Below are 17,360 nucleotides of genomic sequence, written 5' to 3' on the forward strand. Positions count from 1 at the left end.
GACAGAAAAAGCACAGGCATAACTCTAAAGAAAGACCACCTTACTCTTAGCTTAGTTTGAGCTCCATTGCAGATAGTTTGGTGAGTTGGTCTTCTATCCCTCCAAACAGGAGCAACAGATCGCTAGAAGGGGGAAATGCAGAACTCCAGGGGAGGTTTGATGCTGAGGATAAAGACACAATGGCAAGACAGCCCTGCAATTCAGCTGAGTTACTAGTCACGTGCCTACTAGAAGCAAGCGGACAGACCTTGCACCATAAGGAGCTTGCAGACAAGTGTTAGCAAGAATCAAGAGTTGTTTCCGTGACATCAAAGAATTTTTTTAAGTGTAAAAAGCAGAAAAAAAGTCCTCAAAAGTGCAGCTAAGGTAACAGATACCTTGGGATCCCTACTCTCTACCACCTGAGTATATCAGTAAAATACCGATTAATGACCCAAAGTCATTCAAAAACACTCAAACGACCACAGGCTTAGCACAATTTTCAAAATCCAAAAAACTATGGCCTAGGTAATCCCTCTTTTATCAGATGCTTAAGTAAATTGCCCATCCCTATCAGATCCTGACCAACCAAAAGCTACTTTTAGTAAGGCGATGTTAAAAAACCTCACTGACCTTCTTTTTCTAGTTTAGACCTTAGCAATAGATTTCTGCATAATCCATCAGCCTAGCGCATGGTGATTATCATTATAAAATATGTAAATTATAAATTAAAATTTAAACTTATCTCAAACACCCAATCAGCCATTCAGGACTCTGGTGTTTTTTATAGCATGGATCTATGATACAATGTGACTTGTATATATCATGATACATAATACATCACATATACGTACCTATTTTTTTTTACATTCTCTTCATGTACATTGGGCTCCTTTCCATTTTCATCCCACAAGTTCCAATAAATCTGATCCTTTTCATTCGCCAAAGCAGAGCAATTGAGGTTTACATCTTTTCCTACGTAAAAGTTGACAACCAATATTCTGATCTTAGAGACTCAGATTTCCCAAAGGTATAAAATTAATACAATCAACATATATTAACTTAATACATAGAACTAATGTAGTGCTACCTCTCAGAAAGAAAAAGATAGGCTTGGTTTTTAAATTTTAAAACATGTATAAAGCAGAGAAATTAGGTAGCAATTTTAAGTCATCCACAGCCTATGAGTTGGTTTCGCTTCAAATGTCTATGTTTAAATAAATTATTAAAACTTAGAGTGGTGAGTGGGCCTTCTTTTCAACATACAGTTTAGTAGGTAGTGTCGGGGCAACACTCCCACAGCAACTTCTAGAAAAACAAAATGGGTAAACCACACAAAATTAAGTTAGCCAGCAATTAAAGACATTAAAGTGCAGGGAAAACAAAGAGAAACAGCCGGGCTGAAAACGCAGCCAGGAAGAAGCCCTTCCAGGAAGAGATGAGATAGCCGGCCATCTTATTCTTTGGAGAAATTACTTTGGGTTTGTACAGCACCAGGGGAATCTCCCAGAGAAAAGAGAGCCCAGGGGAAATTCTGACAGCCACACGGGCTTGCAGAATTATTGCCGAGGGCTTGGACAACACACAGGAGGCTGCAAAGGCTCAAGGGTCTGCCTACAGTCTCACAGTACTTAGGGGAGAAAGTCCCACTTCCGGGAAGAGATGTACAACAAAGACAGGACTGAAGTCCTTGCATGCCCCACCCCGCCCCATAACCTCGCTGCAGGGAATGCCAAAGGAAAGGTTTCAGACTCACAAAAAATTATCCCAGACGAAAGCAAGGCACTACATGAACAAATGAAGAGTACAAGAAAATACAAGTATTTCAGTAAATATAAAAGAATTTTGGTCACCTAAAGCAATAACAGTGCCAATCTATTGTGAGTTTTATCACATATGCAGTAGGGAAATACGTAAACTAATAGCACAAAGTGAGGTAAGAAGACAAAGTAAATACCAGTCTCTAGCACAACTTTTTTTTTTATGTTTATTTATTTTTGACAGAGAGAGAGAGACACACAGAGCATGAGCGGGGGAGGGGCAGAGAGAGAGGGAGACACAGAATCCGAAACAGGCTCCAGGCTCTGAGCTGTCAGCACAGAGCCCGACGCGGGGCTCGAACTCACAAACCGTGAGATCATGACCTGAGCCAAAGTCGGACGCTCAACCGACTGAGCCACCCAGGCGCCCCTCTAGCACAACTTAATGAAGGACACAAAAAGGTATAACTAGAAAGAAAACAAATCATATTAAATGAAAGAAAGGAAAAATAATTTATGAATCCAAAAGGAAGGGAGGAATAACAGGAACAAATAACACATAAGGCAACTAACAAACACATAGCAAGATAAGAGGCTTCACAGGATCACCATCATTAAATATAAATGGACTGAGGGGCGCCGGGATGGCTCAGTTAGGCACATGACTCAGGTCATGATCTCACGGTTCGTGGGCTGGGGCCCCGCAAAAGGCTCTGTGCTGACAGCTCAGAGCCTGGAGCCTGCTTCAGATTCTGTGTCTCCCTCTCTCTCTACAGCACCCCCCCGCCCCACTCACTGCCTCTCTGTCTCTCAAAAATGAATGAACATTAAAAAAAATGTTTTAAATGTCAATGGACTAGACACTATACAGACTGGATTTCAAAGAAGATCCAAATATATATAGTTGACGTGAAATATAGTGCATGTGTAATTGATTTACAAAGAAACGTTAAAAGGATATAAAAAAAAAAAAGATAAAACACGCCAATCCCAAACAAAAGAAAACTGCTATGGCTGTTTTAGACAGCTATGGCTGTCTATTACTAGAGAAACTAGGCATTTAGGAAAGAAGTAACATGATAGATAAAGAGAGAAATTTTATAATGATAAAGTGTCAGTTCAACAGGCATCAGTACGTATGTGCCCATAAGATAACCTCAGCATGTATAAAGCAAAGATTGAACAAAAGGGTACAGAGACAAATTAACCATTGTAGATGCAGATGTTAACATCTCTTTCTTTAACAGATAAAGAAAACACATCAAAGATTGGTTACAATATACATGATTTGAACAATGCCATTAGCTAACTTCACATGATTGGTATTTACAGAATGATAAAACCGAAACCTGCAGAATGCACATTTGTTTCAAACACACTGGGAACATTCATCAAGACGCCACATTCTGTTCCTTAAGCAAGTTACTACAAATTTCATCAGACTGAAATGATACAGAATACAATCTTGGACCAGTATGAAACTAAACTGGATATCAATAACAACAACACAAAAACTAGAAAATCCTCCAACTATTTGGAAGTTAAAAAGAACAAATCATCCATAGATGAAAGAAGAAATCACAAGGGAAGTGTTTTTTGTTTTTTTTTTAATGTTTGAACCAAATAGTAATGAAAACACAGCATACCTGTATTTGTTAGAAACAGCTACAGTAGCGATTAGAGGGAATTGTAGAGCTTAAAATGCATGTGCTACAAGAGACGATAATTGAAATCAATTATCTATGTCTCCATGTCAACAAAGGAAAATTGAAGTGCAAATTAAGCCCAAAATGAGAAGAAAGAAATAACAAAGCTAAGTTCAGGAATCAATAAAAATAAAAAGCAGGCAATCCACAAATACAAACGGCAAAGTATCTAAGCTACGCTGGGTATCTGTGGTCCCACAAATGATTGTGACGGGTGGTGGTGGTCCAAAGGTGTGGGCTTAGGAAACAGTCAACAGAAACTTGAACCCCAGCTTCACCACTTTTTTATTGGTTTAACTTTAGACAGATTTCTGAACCCTTCTGGGCTTTGGTCATTTAACCCATTAGATGGGAATAATACCCCTTGGAGTTTTTTGGAGGATTGAATTCAAGAATGTTTTTCTGGACGCCTGGGTGGCTCAGTCAGTTAAGCGTCCGACTTCGGCTCAGGTCATGATCTCGGGTCCGTGGGTTCAACCCCACATCGGCTCTGTGCTGACAGCCCAGAGCCTGGAGCCTGCCTCGGATTCTGTGTCTCCCTCTCTCTCTGCCCCTCCCCGCTCACATTCTGTCTCTGTCTCTCAAAAATGAATAAACATTTTAAAAAAGAATATATTTCAAACACCTGATACAAAACATGATTTAGTATACATGAATGTCTCCTTTTCCTTCCCTCCTTTCCTTATGGAAAGGAATTACTCAACTGGACATGTTGATTTCATCAAGACCTGTCTGGATGGTCAATTAAGTCCATTGATTCAAAGTCCATTGATTAATCAGTCAAATATTCAGAACACAGGATAAGTCTGAAGCATTTCTCCAGAGTGCTCTCTTATAGGGTTTTCGTCTTTAAAAATAACCATAAAGGGGCGCCTGGTTGGCGCAGTCGGTTAAGCGTCCGACTTCAGCCAGGTCACGATCTCGCGGTCCGTGAGTTCGAGCCCCGCGTCGGGCTCTGGGCTGATGGCTCAGAGCCTGGAGCCTGTTTCCGATTCTGTGTCTCCCTCTCTCTCTGCCCCTCCCCCGTTCATGCTCTGTCTCTCTCTGTCCCAAAAATAAATAAACGTTGAAAAAAAATTTAAAAATAAATAAAAAATAAAAATAACCATAAAGACTATTATAGAAAAGCCACAATGGGGTGACCAAAACCCTATGTAAAAACCACAGGCAGTTCTATAATGTTTTCAACATACTGTTCATTTTCATCAGCCTAAAAAGGGCAACATTCAAACAATGGCATACTTTCCCTGCTTTTCTAACTTTCCTCACTAAATCTGGTATGTGTTATGCACACACAATATTGGTGGATCATGAATCACATTTAGCCTTGGAAGACTCAATTATGCACCCCATTCCTAGATGTGGAATACATGTATGTCAACATATACCTAATTCCACCTTCACACGGTTAAGCTTTGGTCCAAGAAGAACAGGAATTATTTTACTGCGATCTGAAAGTGAAAAAAAGAAAAGGAAAATGTTTCAGCGTTGCACTGAGCTTCTCTAAGACAAGTTTTTGTTGCAATATGCTTATACCATGTAACAAAAATTCTAAATAGTCATCACTATGTCATATTTTCATTAAGTAACGGTTGCAGCTAATATTGTTTGTTTCACTTTCCATCAATGCAAAGCTAATGTAACTGGAGGGAACACACTAAATTTGGTTTCCTTCAGATCTGTGGCTTCTGCAGCTATGTGGCAGAGGAAAATGTTCATCCAGGAGGGACAACCGCATCTGTAGGATTTAGATGCAAAGTCACTGGGACGTGCCTTTCTGCTCTTTCTTCCTTCTGTCTGCCCTTCTCAACCCCTCGAAGATGGATTTATTGGGCACAGGGTCTCTATCCGTGCTTTGGCAAGACACTCTCTCTCAGGTGCCAACCCTCCCCTCATAGACACTAAAGGAAGCACACCTTCAGTTCTGTGCTCTCGATACCTCACTTGCCTCACCTTAGTCCTGGCCCTGAAAGGTGTTCACATGTGTGGGCTCAGCTCTACTTCTGTTCCCGAGTGGCTTCTGACCTTGATCAGAGGCACATAATAGTCTCCACCCCAGCCTCCCTATAGTAATGTTTCAAAAGTAAATACTTCGCCTAGCAGCCTGCCACTGAATGCTCGCCTACAACCTTGGACAGCTGATAGCTGCACAACACTGAGAGCGCCTGTGGTCATACACTGAAATTGCTGTTGTCAAGTTCTCGTTACTCTTCTGATCAGCACTGGCAACTTTCCTCATGACCTAGACTCTTCCTTCTAGCACATCTGGCACTCCTAAGGCATTTACAAGTAACCTCCAGAGCAGCCTTCCTGGGACATACCTGTCCTCAGCAAACACGATGCCTGAGGACAAGGAGTAAAAGGCAACCCAGGAGCTCTCCCGCAGTGCCCTCACCTACCTGAGCTCTCTCAGAAAGTGTGATGCTGACGAGTGAAGGGTTGAGACGGGAGGGGTGAATGTGTGGGTGAGAACTGGAGGATGAAACTCGCAAAGTGAAAGCCCAGGTGAGTCAGATTTGGTTCCTCTGGGGTTCAGAGTCTCTGGGCAAGCCTGGAATTGCTATAAGTGGACAGCGGGACTTGGGACACCCCCAGAGAAAGAAGGAACTCTCGGCCTTGAGACTATGGAGGAACATGAGTCGACTCAAGGACAAGAGGGCAAGAGGTGATTTTGCTGAAAATTGCCATTGCTTATCTTTCTCCGGATCCATTTTCTTCCCCCCGGGGAAGAGGTAGTGTCAAAGGGTATCTGTAGGACAGGACGTCTTTAAAACAGTATGCCATCTGCTAAACCTTGAAGGATATCGGGGTGCCTGGGTGGTTCAGCCGGTTAAGCGTCTGACTTCAGCCCAGGTCACGGTCTCACAGTTCGTGAGTTCAAGCCCCGCGTCGGGCTCCGTGCTGACAGCTCGGGGCCTAGAGCCAGCTTCTGGTTCTGCGTCTCCCCGCCTCTCTCTCTGCCCCTCCACCGCTCACGCTCTGTCTCTCTCTCTCAAAAATAAATAAACCTTAAAAACAATTTTAAAACTTGAAGTATATCATTGGAAACCCCAAGTACCCTGTCCCCAGCGTGCTTTCCTCCTCATCCGTCATGTCCCACCTCTAAACTCAGCTCAGAGTCTCCTGACTCCGATCTATCTCTGGGCTCCTTCTGCACCCTAACATCACACAGATGTGTCCGGTTTCATACACTAGGTACTTCTATGTGGCTTATCACCTCTCCTGACTATTCCTCGAGAATAGTATAAAACTCACTTCATTGCTTATTTCCCTGCTTCCTTTACCTCCTGATGCTCAGTACAGTTTATTGAATACAGGCACCCTCAATAAAATACCTGTTGAGTGAAAGCATACACTGAACAACAAAAAAATCCACAAATTACTCGAATACAAAATAAGAGGGAGACATTCTACTACATAAAAGTCATTTACTATGCCCCCTCCCCACCACCAATCTCTCCAGGGTGGTGAGTGACGCCCAAATTATTCAACCCTATATTTGAGCTAGTGATGCGGTCACGACTCCAAATAAGTTGCCTCTGGATTCCTGTGCTGGGTTAGAAGAAAGAAAACTCTGTTTCATAAGATACATTTCTTTCTTTCCAATTCTAACATTCCTCTTACCTCCAACGATTGTTACGTTGATGGTTTTGGTGACATTAAATAGTTTTCCATTATGAGGGATGGAAAACACACAGGTGTAATATCCCTGATCTTCAAACTCTGCATTCTTCTGTAAAACTGGGTTTGTACCATTGTTTATCTTTTCACAGTTCTGTTTTGTGAAAAAAAAATCAAAATATTTTAAGTGAAAGCAGTATCATATTACACTGATTAAGATTTTAGAAATACTTTTATAGAAAAAGGGAAACAGGACGAAAGGTAGAAATTTCTGAGTCGATATCCCAGTGATTTGGCATTGCCTGTAGAGCAACAATGAAACACAGTCCCATTACCTGTTATTATTACGGTTATTAATACATGCTGGGAAGTAGAATATAGGGGGAACTATAGCTGCTTCCATCATTTTCTTTTGATCTCTCTTTTACACACAAAGAGGGGAAGGGGTAAAGAGAGAGGGAGAGGGAGAATGGAGGGAGGGCAGGGTGGAAGAATGGAGCACAAGGAAGAGATAGAGAAAACTAAACAACAACAAAATCCCTGCTTGGGTGAAACCTTTCTGCATTCGTAACACTTTTAATCTAACCCATGTACTCAGGAACACCCGTGGTGGGGGTAGTGGAGATAGGAGCAGAATTAGGCAGAGACCTGAGTACCTAACTGACTACCCACCCCCCCCCCCGATGTCTTCCACAGAAGACAGTGGACTGATCAGAAATGTATCAAGAATATTCAAATATGTAGGCACACACAAACATGTCTCTCCATCACAAATTTCCATATGGGTCACAGGAATGAATAATAGGAAAAAAGCCACCTTCCTCAATCGAGCCATCGGTCACCCATAGAAAAGGTTCTGAAGCAATCTAAGGTCCAGATACAGAGAACAGGAACGACACTGCTAAACTTGACTATGTGATGCTGTTCCTGCAAACGCCAACAAGAAGAACGTACTGCGCGCATACTTCTCTCGAACCTGCCAAAGCTGGCAGCAACTGGGGCCAGGCCCAGAGGTCACTAGGAATGGGTTTGTGAAGCACCCACATGTGTCCCTCAACTCAGTAAATTGTTTCTGTGTATGTCAAATTTTTATAAACCCAAACTGTGTTTTTGAAGGCACGTTAAAATATCAATGTCTCTTCATTTTCACTTCTAATCAGTTGTTTACTGATTTAGCTTCCTTGCTCTCCTCCCCTCAGGTAAGCCACAATCCCTAAACAGGCTGAGAATATTGAAGTGGTTAATCATCTAGCTAAAAATAACCTCTCATAGATCTCTTTTCTACATTTAAACATCCGCATGGTGACATTTCTTAAAACCTAGTGCATGGAACCTTACAAATTTATATGTATTGTCAAGTATTTGCACACTTGACAGGAAATAGAATCAAGTGAACTCAGGACTAACTCAGACATCTGGAAAACATGTGGGTAAGAGCTCTCCTTGAAAACTCACAAGTAAACAGTGGTCAAGCAAAATATGCAAACAGAAGTTTCTAGGAAATCATCTGTGGCTTCAACTTTCCGAAGGGCTTCTGTCTGGATCACTCTCCCATACAGCTCATTAAAACTTCCATGACAGGGGCGCCTGGGTGGCTCAGTCGGTTAAGCGTCCGACTTCGGCTCAGGTCATGATCTCACAGTTTGTGAGTTCGAGCCCCGCCTCGGGCTGTGTGCTGACAGCTCAGAGCCTGGAGCCTGTTGAGATTCTGTGTCTCCCTATCTCTCTCTGCCCCTCCCCGACTTGTGCTCTGTCTCTATCTGTCTCTCAAAAATAAATAAAAATGTAAAAAAAAACAACAAAAAACAACTTCCATGACAGAGTCACATTTGTTCTCCTATAGAAATAATATAATTTGTTATGTGTCTGCATGTATGTATATTATGCATGTGTATGTTATGCATGTGCATACTGTACATTTGTATGTAACACATATGTGACTGCATATATAATATCCACAGTACTGTCTACAAGAGCTCCTACAATTCAAGTTATACCAGGTGAAGAACATAGGCAATCCACAAAAGAAATAATACTGAGATGCAATAAAGATATAAAAATGTTTAATTTATTATTAAGAAAAGAAATGGGGAAAAAAACACTAAAAATTACAGAACTTCTGCATGTCATATTTCTAAATGTTTTAAAGGTACGACTTCTTGGTGTGGTAGTGGTGGTTGAAAAAAAGCGTTTTGAACTAGCATAGCTCCCCAGAGAGGAGCCAGCTAATGCACAGCAAAAGCTGTAAATGTGCTCATGGTCATTGATACAATTATGCTACTTTTAGGGATGTGATTAAACAATAAAATTGTACATACACCCTAACAGTTACAGGAATGATATTTATTCTAGCCTTATAAACAATAGTGGAAAGTAGGAAACTAACAAATGTCTAATACCAGGGGATTAATTAGATGCAAGTATAAAGCACAACGGAATCCCAGATTTGGAAGAATGTTTAAAGACACAGGGGAATAATCACAACATAATTTGTAGAGGATAAAGGAAAAATCCAGGCATAAAATACCACTTTTTATTTTTTAAAAGGTTTTTTTAAAATACCACTTTTTGGGGCGCCTGGGTGGCGCAGTCGGTTAAGCGTCCGACTTCAGCCAGGTCACGATCTCGCGGTCCGTGAGTTCGAGCCCCGCGTCAGGCTCTGGGCTGATGGCTCAGAGCCTGGAGCCTGTTTCCGATTCTGTGTCTCCCTCTTTCTCTGCCCCTCCCCCGTTCATGCTCTGTCTCTCTCTGTCCCAAAAATAAATAAACGTTGAAAAAAAAAATTTAAAATACCACTTTTTAAAAGTAGATGTTGGGGCTCCTGGGTGGCTCAGTCAGTTAAGCCTCCAACTCTTGATTTTGGCCTCAGCTCATGATCTCACAGTTCATGAGTTCGAGTCCTGAGTCGGGCTCTGTGCTGACAGCATGGAGCCTGCTTGGTATTCTCTCTCTCCCTCTCTCCTTCTGCCCCTCCCCCACTTTCTCTTTCTCAAAATAAATGAACAAACATTTAAAAATAAAAATAAAAGTAGATGTATACATACACACACACACACACACACACACACACACACACAAACCCTAAAGTCTCTGGCTGGTGGGATTATGAGTGAGTTCTGCTAACTTCATTGTCCATTTTTCCATCTTCCAATTTCACAAAAGGAACTCGTGTGTTTAGGGGGAAAAGTATATACAATGGAATTTAAAAATGTAAATATACGTGGCAATAGAAAATGCAAATCCTTAAGCTAGCTAGCAATCCTAAAAATCAATTTACCAAAACAGAAGGGCAGGGAAGGAAGGGCAAGGAAGAAGGAAGTGTTATCTTCACTGAACTGTTCGGATGGGGCAGGGGCTCATTTTAGCCACCCCGCCTAGCACCTGGCTCAGAGGGGTCGGCTAAGCTCTGTGTGTGGTGGGGGGTCATGCGACCTGCATGTGATGAGACCAAAATGCTCCACAGCCATCAGATTCTTACTTTGGAATTTTGTCCTTTGTTTCCTCAAGTCTTTTATTTTTAAGTTTATTTCTTTATTTTGAGAGAGAGAGTGTGCAGCACACAGCAGGGGCAGAGAGAGAGGGAGAGAGAGAGAATCTGCACTGGTGGTGCAGAGCCTGCTGTGTGGCTCGAACTCACGAACCCATGAGACCATGACCTGAGCCAAAAACGAGAGCCGGTGACTACCTGAGCCACCCAGGCGCCCCTTTCCTCAAGTCTTAAGTTAAAATATTTTAAAAGCATTACCTTATACAGTGAAGTTCTATTGGCCAATGGTTGAAAGTAGTCATGTTTACAGGTTACGTGCAAAGATTTCTGAACTTCTACAGTTTTACTAGTTAGTAGTTTTTCAACAAAACAGCTGCCTTTACTTCTTCCAATGACATTTAATTTCCATTTACGAGTATCATTTCTATGAAATAAAGGTTTAAAGATATTTTATTAGTACAGAGACTTTGCAAATACCACCTTTCAGTAGCCAATGAAATTCTTTCCTTATTATTGTATAAAGAGACTTATTCATTGACGCCCAGACCCTGCCCCCTTTTGGCCCTGTGCAGTAAGAAATGTAACAATTGTCATGGGACAGAGGCGAGGGGCGGGGAAAGAGAAGAACCTTAGCGGCCCTACACCCACCCACACACACACACACACACACACACACACACAAACACCCTATTGCATACCATATATTATAGATACCAGGACAGAAATGTTTAAAACTTCAGTGAGCTTTGGAGATGGACAAGTTCAAAGATTCTTAACCCAGGATGGGACAGTGGCATTGGTTTCATGAGGTCCACAAACAAACTCCTGAACTTGTTTCCTGGAAGTTTGTATATATGCATTGGGTTTTATATTTCTCTGGGCTGTTTCTTCCAATCCTTTTCTCTTACTGTTGAGTAAACCCAGGTCTGGAGCGCCTGCCCTCACCGTAGCTGTAGTAGCACGTTATGTGCCTTACTGAGCAAAAGTTAGTTTGAATAGTTTTATTGTTGTTCCTTCTGATTAGAAATTAGTAATCTGGAAGAGGAAACAACTTTAACCATGTTTTTATAAAGGATCTCCTTTTTTTTTAAGTTTACTTATTTTGAGAGAGACAGAGAGAGCAGGGGAGGGGGAGAGATACAGAGATACAGACAGAGAAAGAGAGAGACAGAGAGGGAGAGAGAGAGAGAGAGAGAGAGAGAGAGAGAGAGAGAGAATGAATCACAAGCAGACTCCTCGCTATCAGTGCAGAGCCTGATAGGGCTCGAACCCATGAACCTGTGAGATCATGACTTGAGTTGAAATCAAGAGTTGGACACTTAACTGACTGAGCCACCCAGGTGCCCCTAGAAAGGAGTTTCTAAGAAAGGAAATGTTTGCAACCTGATGTTTGTTTAAACTGAACTACAGGGATCCACATACTAAACACAACAGACGTGTGTTAAATTGTCCTGTGTGTGTGACACGCTTGTACCGACCACAGGCTCTTACAGCCCCGACTCTTACGTCTGTGGTAGCATGGGAGGAAGACTAGCACTCACTGAGTTCCAGGGATTGTACTGAATATGTACAATGGAGATGGCTATTTCCCTTACTTGTGATAAGAAAGCTAAACTTCATGTAGCAACAGGGCCAGGATGCAAACACACATCAGCTTGGCCCTCAAGGACAGGACTGCACTGCCCAATACTATGCTTTCACAGTCGATGTGACTCTGGCCCCTCCTTTGGGTATGCATTCATACAAGATTGACCAGGACTGGGAGGGAAGTGATGGGTGGGCTGACAGGCTTGTCCTGAAGGTTAAAAGCAGTAGGTCAATGGCCATGGAACATAATAAAGCTACCTGGCCCTTGAAATGGATTCGGAATCCCGTTGGTATCATCTTCTCAAGTGTGTCTACTGTTTCCCCTACTTCAGCCCCACTGAGCTGAGCAGAGACCTATTTCCAGATATTTCTATCCTGTCACTTACGAGGAAGATAGTGCATGCATATTTCCATCTTATCAGGCCATATTGTTTTCTACCTCTGCAATCCTCAATTCCTAACCCTCAGTAAGTCCTGCCCAGTGGAATGCTTCCGTGTCCCCGCCACCGCACTGTGAGTGCCAGAGCAGGCAGATGCCGGCCTTGCTAGAGGAACTCAAAGGATGGTGTGAAGCTGAGGCCAACTGACCCAAAGCTGTGATCATCTGTGTTCTCATACAAGGCCATCCCTTCCTGGTTGTGGAGCTACTCCTGCCACACAGGAAGGGACTTGAAAAGCTCTGGGCCATTCTTCTGAAGCCCCTTACCAAGCCAAGCTTGCTGTTTGTCAATCCAGAACATGATGGAGACATGATTTGCATGTGCTTTTTTCCTCTGTCTTCATGTCCTCCCCTCTACCACTGAAAACCCCCTCTCTCCTGTGTCCCCTCCCTTCTTGGTGGATTTTCCCCCTTAACATTTTATCTGACTTTAGGATTAAAGTATCAGTCTCCAGAAGCATTTGATTATTAGCAGAAGACTCCCTAGAAATGAAAGGATTATGGTTCTAATGGGGGTGGGGTGGGGAGGAGGATTCCAGGGATGGAATCTGGTCTTTGAGGGATTCCACACAAAATTCCAAAGGCTCACTCACGCATGTGCACACACATGCACACACACACACACACACACACACACACACACCCCTCTGAGGCAAACCAGTGCACCATATTTGAAAAAGCCCCCATCTTCAATGCCTCTAGGTGTCCAAACAACCTGTGTGGGTTCCCATTTATTTTCAAAACAATTGTCGAGGCTGTTCCTCATACCATCACTTTTGTCTCATGTTATTTGTCAGCCTCAAATACCCTTTAATGTTCGGCACCACAGCCCCTGAGTCACCTCATTGTTCCTGGCCTCTTGCACCCTCTTCCTGGTTCTCCACACGTCTCTGACAGCCTATCTGTTGGACTATTCCAATTTTCCTTCCTAACCCAGGCTGTGTTCCCCACCTTCCATATCAGAAAGACAGTTAATGCTTTCCCTCCCTGTCTCCAAGAGACATTTGTAGGTAACTGTCTCTTCCCCTCCATGTGCTCTTTCTGTCCAGTCTGGAATGCTTCCTTCAATCATGCCTTTATTCCGTCAGGGTTAAGGAGATTTTTTTTTTACCCCATTTGTGAATATTCATTCTACGTTAGTGTGAGAAGACCCAGTTGTGATCCATTTCTGGAATCATCTCTTTTACAGGGTCACATAAAATCCACTGCTGGTCAAAACAAACAACAGAAAGAGTTCTCAAATGTTCTCTCTGACTCCTGGGAGTTCCTATGCATAAAAACAAACCCAAATGACCTCATTTTGTGTAAAACCACAGGAGCGATAGCAAGGTTTCACTGTGATATCTCACTGCGCTCTCAACAGCACTGTTAACGATGATCAGGACCCACCCCAGAAATCGACTACATCTGCCAGCACACCACCACGACTCACCTGGCCGTGAGCTATCTTCCACAGGTCAGTCTCACATCTCCATAGAAACATACGTATACATACACACCTACGCAAGTACGCACACTACATCACAAATGTGCCAGATGAACACTATGTCACCAACGCTACTAATCCATCACATAGAGCCCTGCTTGTCCAAGTTACTCCTTCCCACCTCACCAAATAATGTATAAAGAGAACCCAGCTCAGTGATAATCACTGACGCAGCGGTTGCTCTCATTTCATAGAACTTAGGACTCTTGATGAGGAGCGTCCTGGCGTAGACTGGAGCGGTCTGGCCTGAGAAGGCTGTGCAAAGCCCTTTCCGCGCTGCCTTTCCCCCTGCCCCTGGCTGTAGGCTTGTGATTGGCTGCAAAACCCACACACTCGTCATGAACACTACTGCCTTGTCCCCAACAGACCCCGAAACACTGAACTAGGATGTGTCTGTATCAATTCCAATCCCTCTCCTCAGCCTGCGGATATCACCCAGGAAGCTGAGGCCACCCCCTTCACTGCATGTTCATTATGGAGCTTCACCAATTAGTCCATTTGGCCAGCAACTCTAGATAACAGGAACAGTTGAGTTTTAAAATGAATTTCATCTGATACCTACTTACCTTTGGTAAGGATCCCCTGAAAGAAGTATTAAGGGAATCTTTCGTTAAGATCATTAAGAAGATAGACACAGGGGCGCCTGGGTGGCGCAGTCCGTTAAGCGTCCAACTTCAGCCAGGTCACGATCTCGCGGTTCGTGAGTTCGAGCCCCGCATCGGGCTCTGGGCTGATGGCTCAGAGCCTGGAGCCTGTTTCCGATTCTGTGTCTCCCTCTCTCTCTGCCCCTCCCCCGTTCATGCTCTGTCTCTCTCTGTCCCAAAAATAAATAAAAACGTTGAAAAAAAATTAAAAAAAAAAAAAGAAGATAGACACAAGGGCAATATTTAATTTAATTTTCCAATCATGAAGTATTGATCGCATGCTGGAAGAAGAGTAGCAGGGAATAAATGCATGCATTATTCTTTCAGACTGCTGTATATGTGACTGGCTGAGCTAAGTCTAGGGGTGCTATGAAACATACTAACACAAAGAGAAGCTATACTCACCCCATTTGGAAAAAGTAAGATCCACTGTCCTCCAACTCAACGGGCCAAAACTCCAAAACATAATCGTGCAAAGTAATTCTGGGGGAACTGCTTGAATTTAGCTCAATGCGTCCATGTGATCCACTGCTCTTGTACCATTTTATGGTGTTTTTTTCACTATCGCGCTCGGATGCTGATGAGCAGTATCTCAGATAGAAAAATTCCCCTTCCACTGCAGTGATGCTATGACGTGAAATACATGTTTCTTCATAAGATTAGCAAAGGAAAAGGAAAAAAAAAACACAGGTAAATTTTGTCTTTCCTAATGCATTAGGAGAATAAGCCAGGTTAGTAAGAAAATTGTAAGCAATCTCAGTCCGGTGGGTTCTCTTATCTTAGGGTCAATTTTTCCAACATCAGGGCACTTTCAGGACGTAAAGGAAGACAACGTTTCCAACAGATTTTCCCAAACAGGACGGTACCAAAACTTAACCTATCATAACTGAAAGACAGATAAATGTAGTGTAAGCTTTTCAAAGAAAATGTTACACATTACAATTTCCTTGTAAGGAAAGCCACAGAAGTCACAATGTTGCCACATCTACGCCCAAACACCCCTATCTGGGGAGTCTCCGTAGAAATGAAAACCAGAAACCTGGAGGCCTTAGAGTTCATCATCTGCCTCAGCAGAAGTGTCACCTCGCCTGTTCTCAACCAGCCTACCTAACCATTTCCTGGGCAGACAGAGAGGGATGGTTAAGGGGCTCCTATGTAGCTTAGAGTGTGTGTGAGTTCATTATCTCTCCAGGTTACCACGTGGATCATCAAGAATTGATTAATATAATATCACTCCAAACCCAGGTATATGTCACTTCCCTCCTTGAGTGCTTTTGCAAGCTGTCTCTTTCTCTCTCCCTGCCTCCCTCCCTTCCGCTTTCCCAACTAACCCAGATACTCTAGCTTTGGAAATTTATCTAATTCTGTCAGCTAACAGAGTCATCATTCCCGTCCTTTTGAATTTGTGATAGTTCAAAGTCAGCCCTCATGGACCCTTTCCATATCCTGTTTTCCAGTGGCTGCTGGGCGCCCTTTTACTTTATTGAAGTATAATTAACATAGAATAATACCAGGTGCACAACATATTGATTCAACAATTCTATACGTTACTCAATATTCACCATGGTAACTGTGGCCACCGTCACCATACAATGTTATTAAAAATATTATTGACCATACTTTCTATGCTGTACTTTCCATCCCCGTGACTTACTTATTTTTATTTTATAAATCATAGTTTATTTCTGTGCTTAAAAGAAATATTTTATATATCATACATTGAAATAATTATGCTTAATAATACTTTCTATGTTTAAAATAAATATTTTATATATCATATATTGAAATACTTACATATTTTATATATTTTAGTATAATTTTATATAGTTTAATTTATAAATTATAGTTTATTTCATAGTTATTTTATAACTGGAAGTTGTAATCCCCTTTTTCTATTTCACTCAGCCCCCCACCTTCCCTCGGGCAACCACCAATTTGTTCTCTGTATTCAAGAGTCTGGATCTGTTTGCTCATTTGTTTTGTTTTTTAGATTCCACATATAAGCGAAATTATATGGTATTTGTCTTTCTCTGTCTGACTTATTTCGCTTAGGATAATATCCTTTAGGTCCATCCATGTTGTCACAAATGGCAAGATCTCATTCTTTTTTGTGAATGAGTAATATTTCATCACATGTTCCCACACTAATTCATATGCCCACAAACAGGATTAACTGAGTTTTGAGAATGAGAATCCTTAAATTAACTAGAGCACTTCATGGAAGGCATGGAGAAAATGCCTCCTCCATACTTAGGGTCTATTTCTCAAAGCAGTTGTTTGGTTTTAATTCGATGTTGTTAACCACAGTGTAAAGAGGAAGTGGCTCAAATGGTAGACGTATTCTTTGAAAACATGGATGTCAAATCTACCTCAAAGTACAAGTGTTACTGAACACCAACCTTGTGTTTGGTGGTTGTTATAGAAGCTCCATTTTACATTTCGGTCCTTCAGTGTAGAAGGTGTGATACAGGTGTAAGTGTTAGTGTTAGCTTCAATTGACATCCGAAAGGATGGTATGTCCAAAACAATGTAATTTATTTTCCTGTTTTAGAAGTACGACACACATAAAGCCATACAATATGTGCTCTTCTGTGCCTGGATTCTTTCTTACATCATCATGTCTATGACAGGCATCCATGTTGCTGCATGTA

General features: G+C 42.1%; 1 protein-coding gene across 3 annotated transcripts in view; it reads right to left on the bottom strand.

The window, feature by feature from the left end:
- The window catches only part of IL18R1 (interleukin 18 receptor 1), a 40,771-nt gene that overhangs the window by 10,595 nt on the left and 12,816 nt on the right, over positions 1-17,360 (bottom strand). For all 3 annotated transcript variants that reach the window (XM_047852539.1, XM_047852540.1, XM_047852541.1), the window contains exons 4-8: positions 15,115-15,358; positions 10,812-10,977; positions 7,070-7,220; positions 4,834-4,896; positions 834-954 (exon numbers count right to left, since the gene is read on the bottom strand). In XM_047852539.1, the coding sequence (XP_047708495.1) occupies positions 834-954; positions 4,834-4,896; positions 7,070-7,220; positions 10,812-10,977; positions 15,115-15,358 (745 nt within the window). The remainder of the gene's footprint in view (positions 1-833; positions 955-4,833; positions 4,897-7,069; positions 7,221-10,811; positions 10,978-15,114; positions 15,359-17,360) is intronic.

This window comes from Prionailurus viverrinus, chromosome A3 (assembly GCF_022837055.1).
Source record: "Prionailurus viverrinus isolate Anna chromosome A3, UM_Priviv_1.0, whole genome shotgun sequence".
NCBI classification, from domain to species: domain Eukaryota; kingdom Metazoa; phylum Chordata; class Mammalia; order Carnivora; family Felidae; genus Prionailurus; species Prionailurus viverrinus.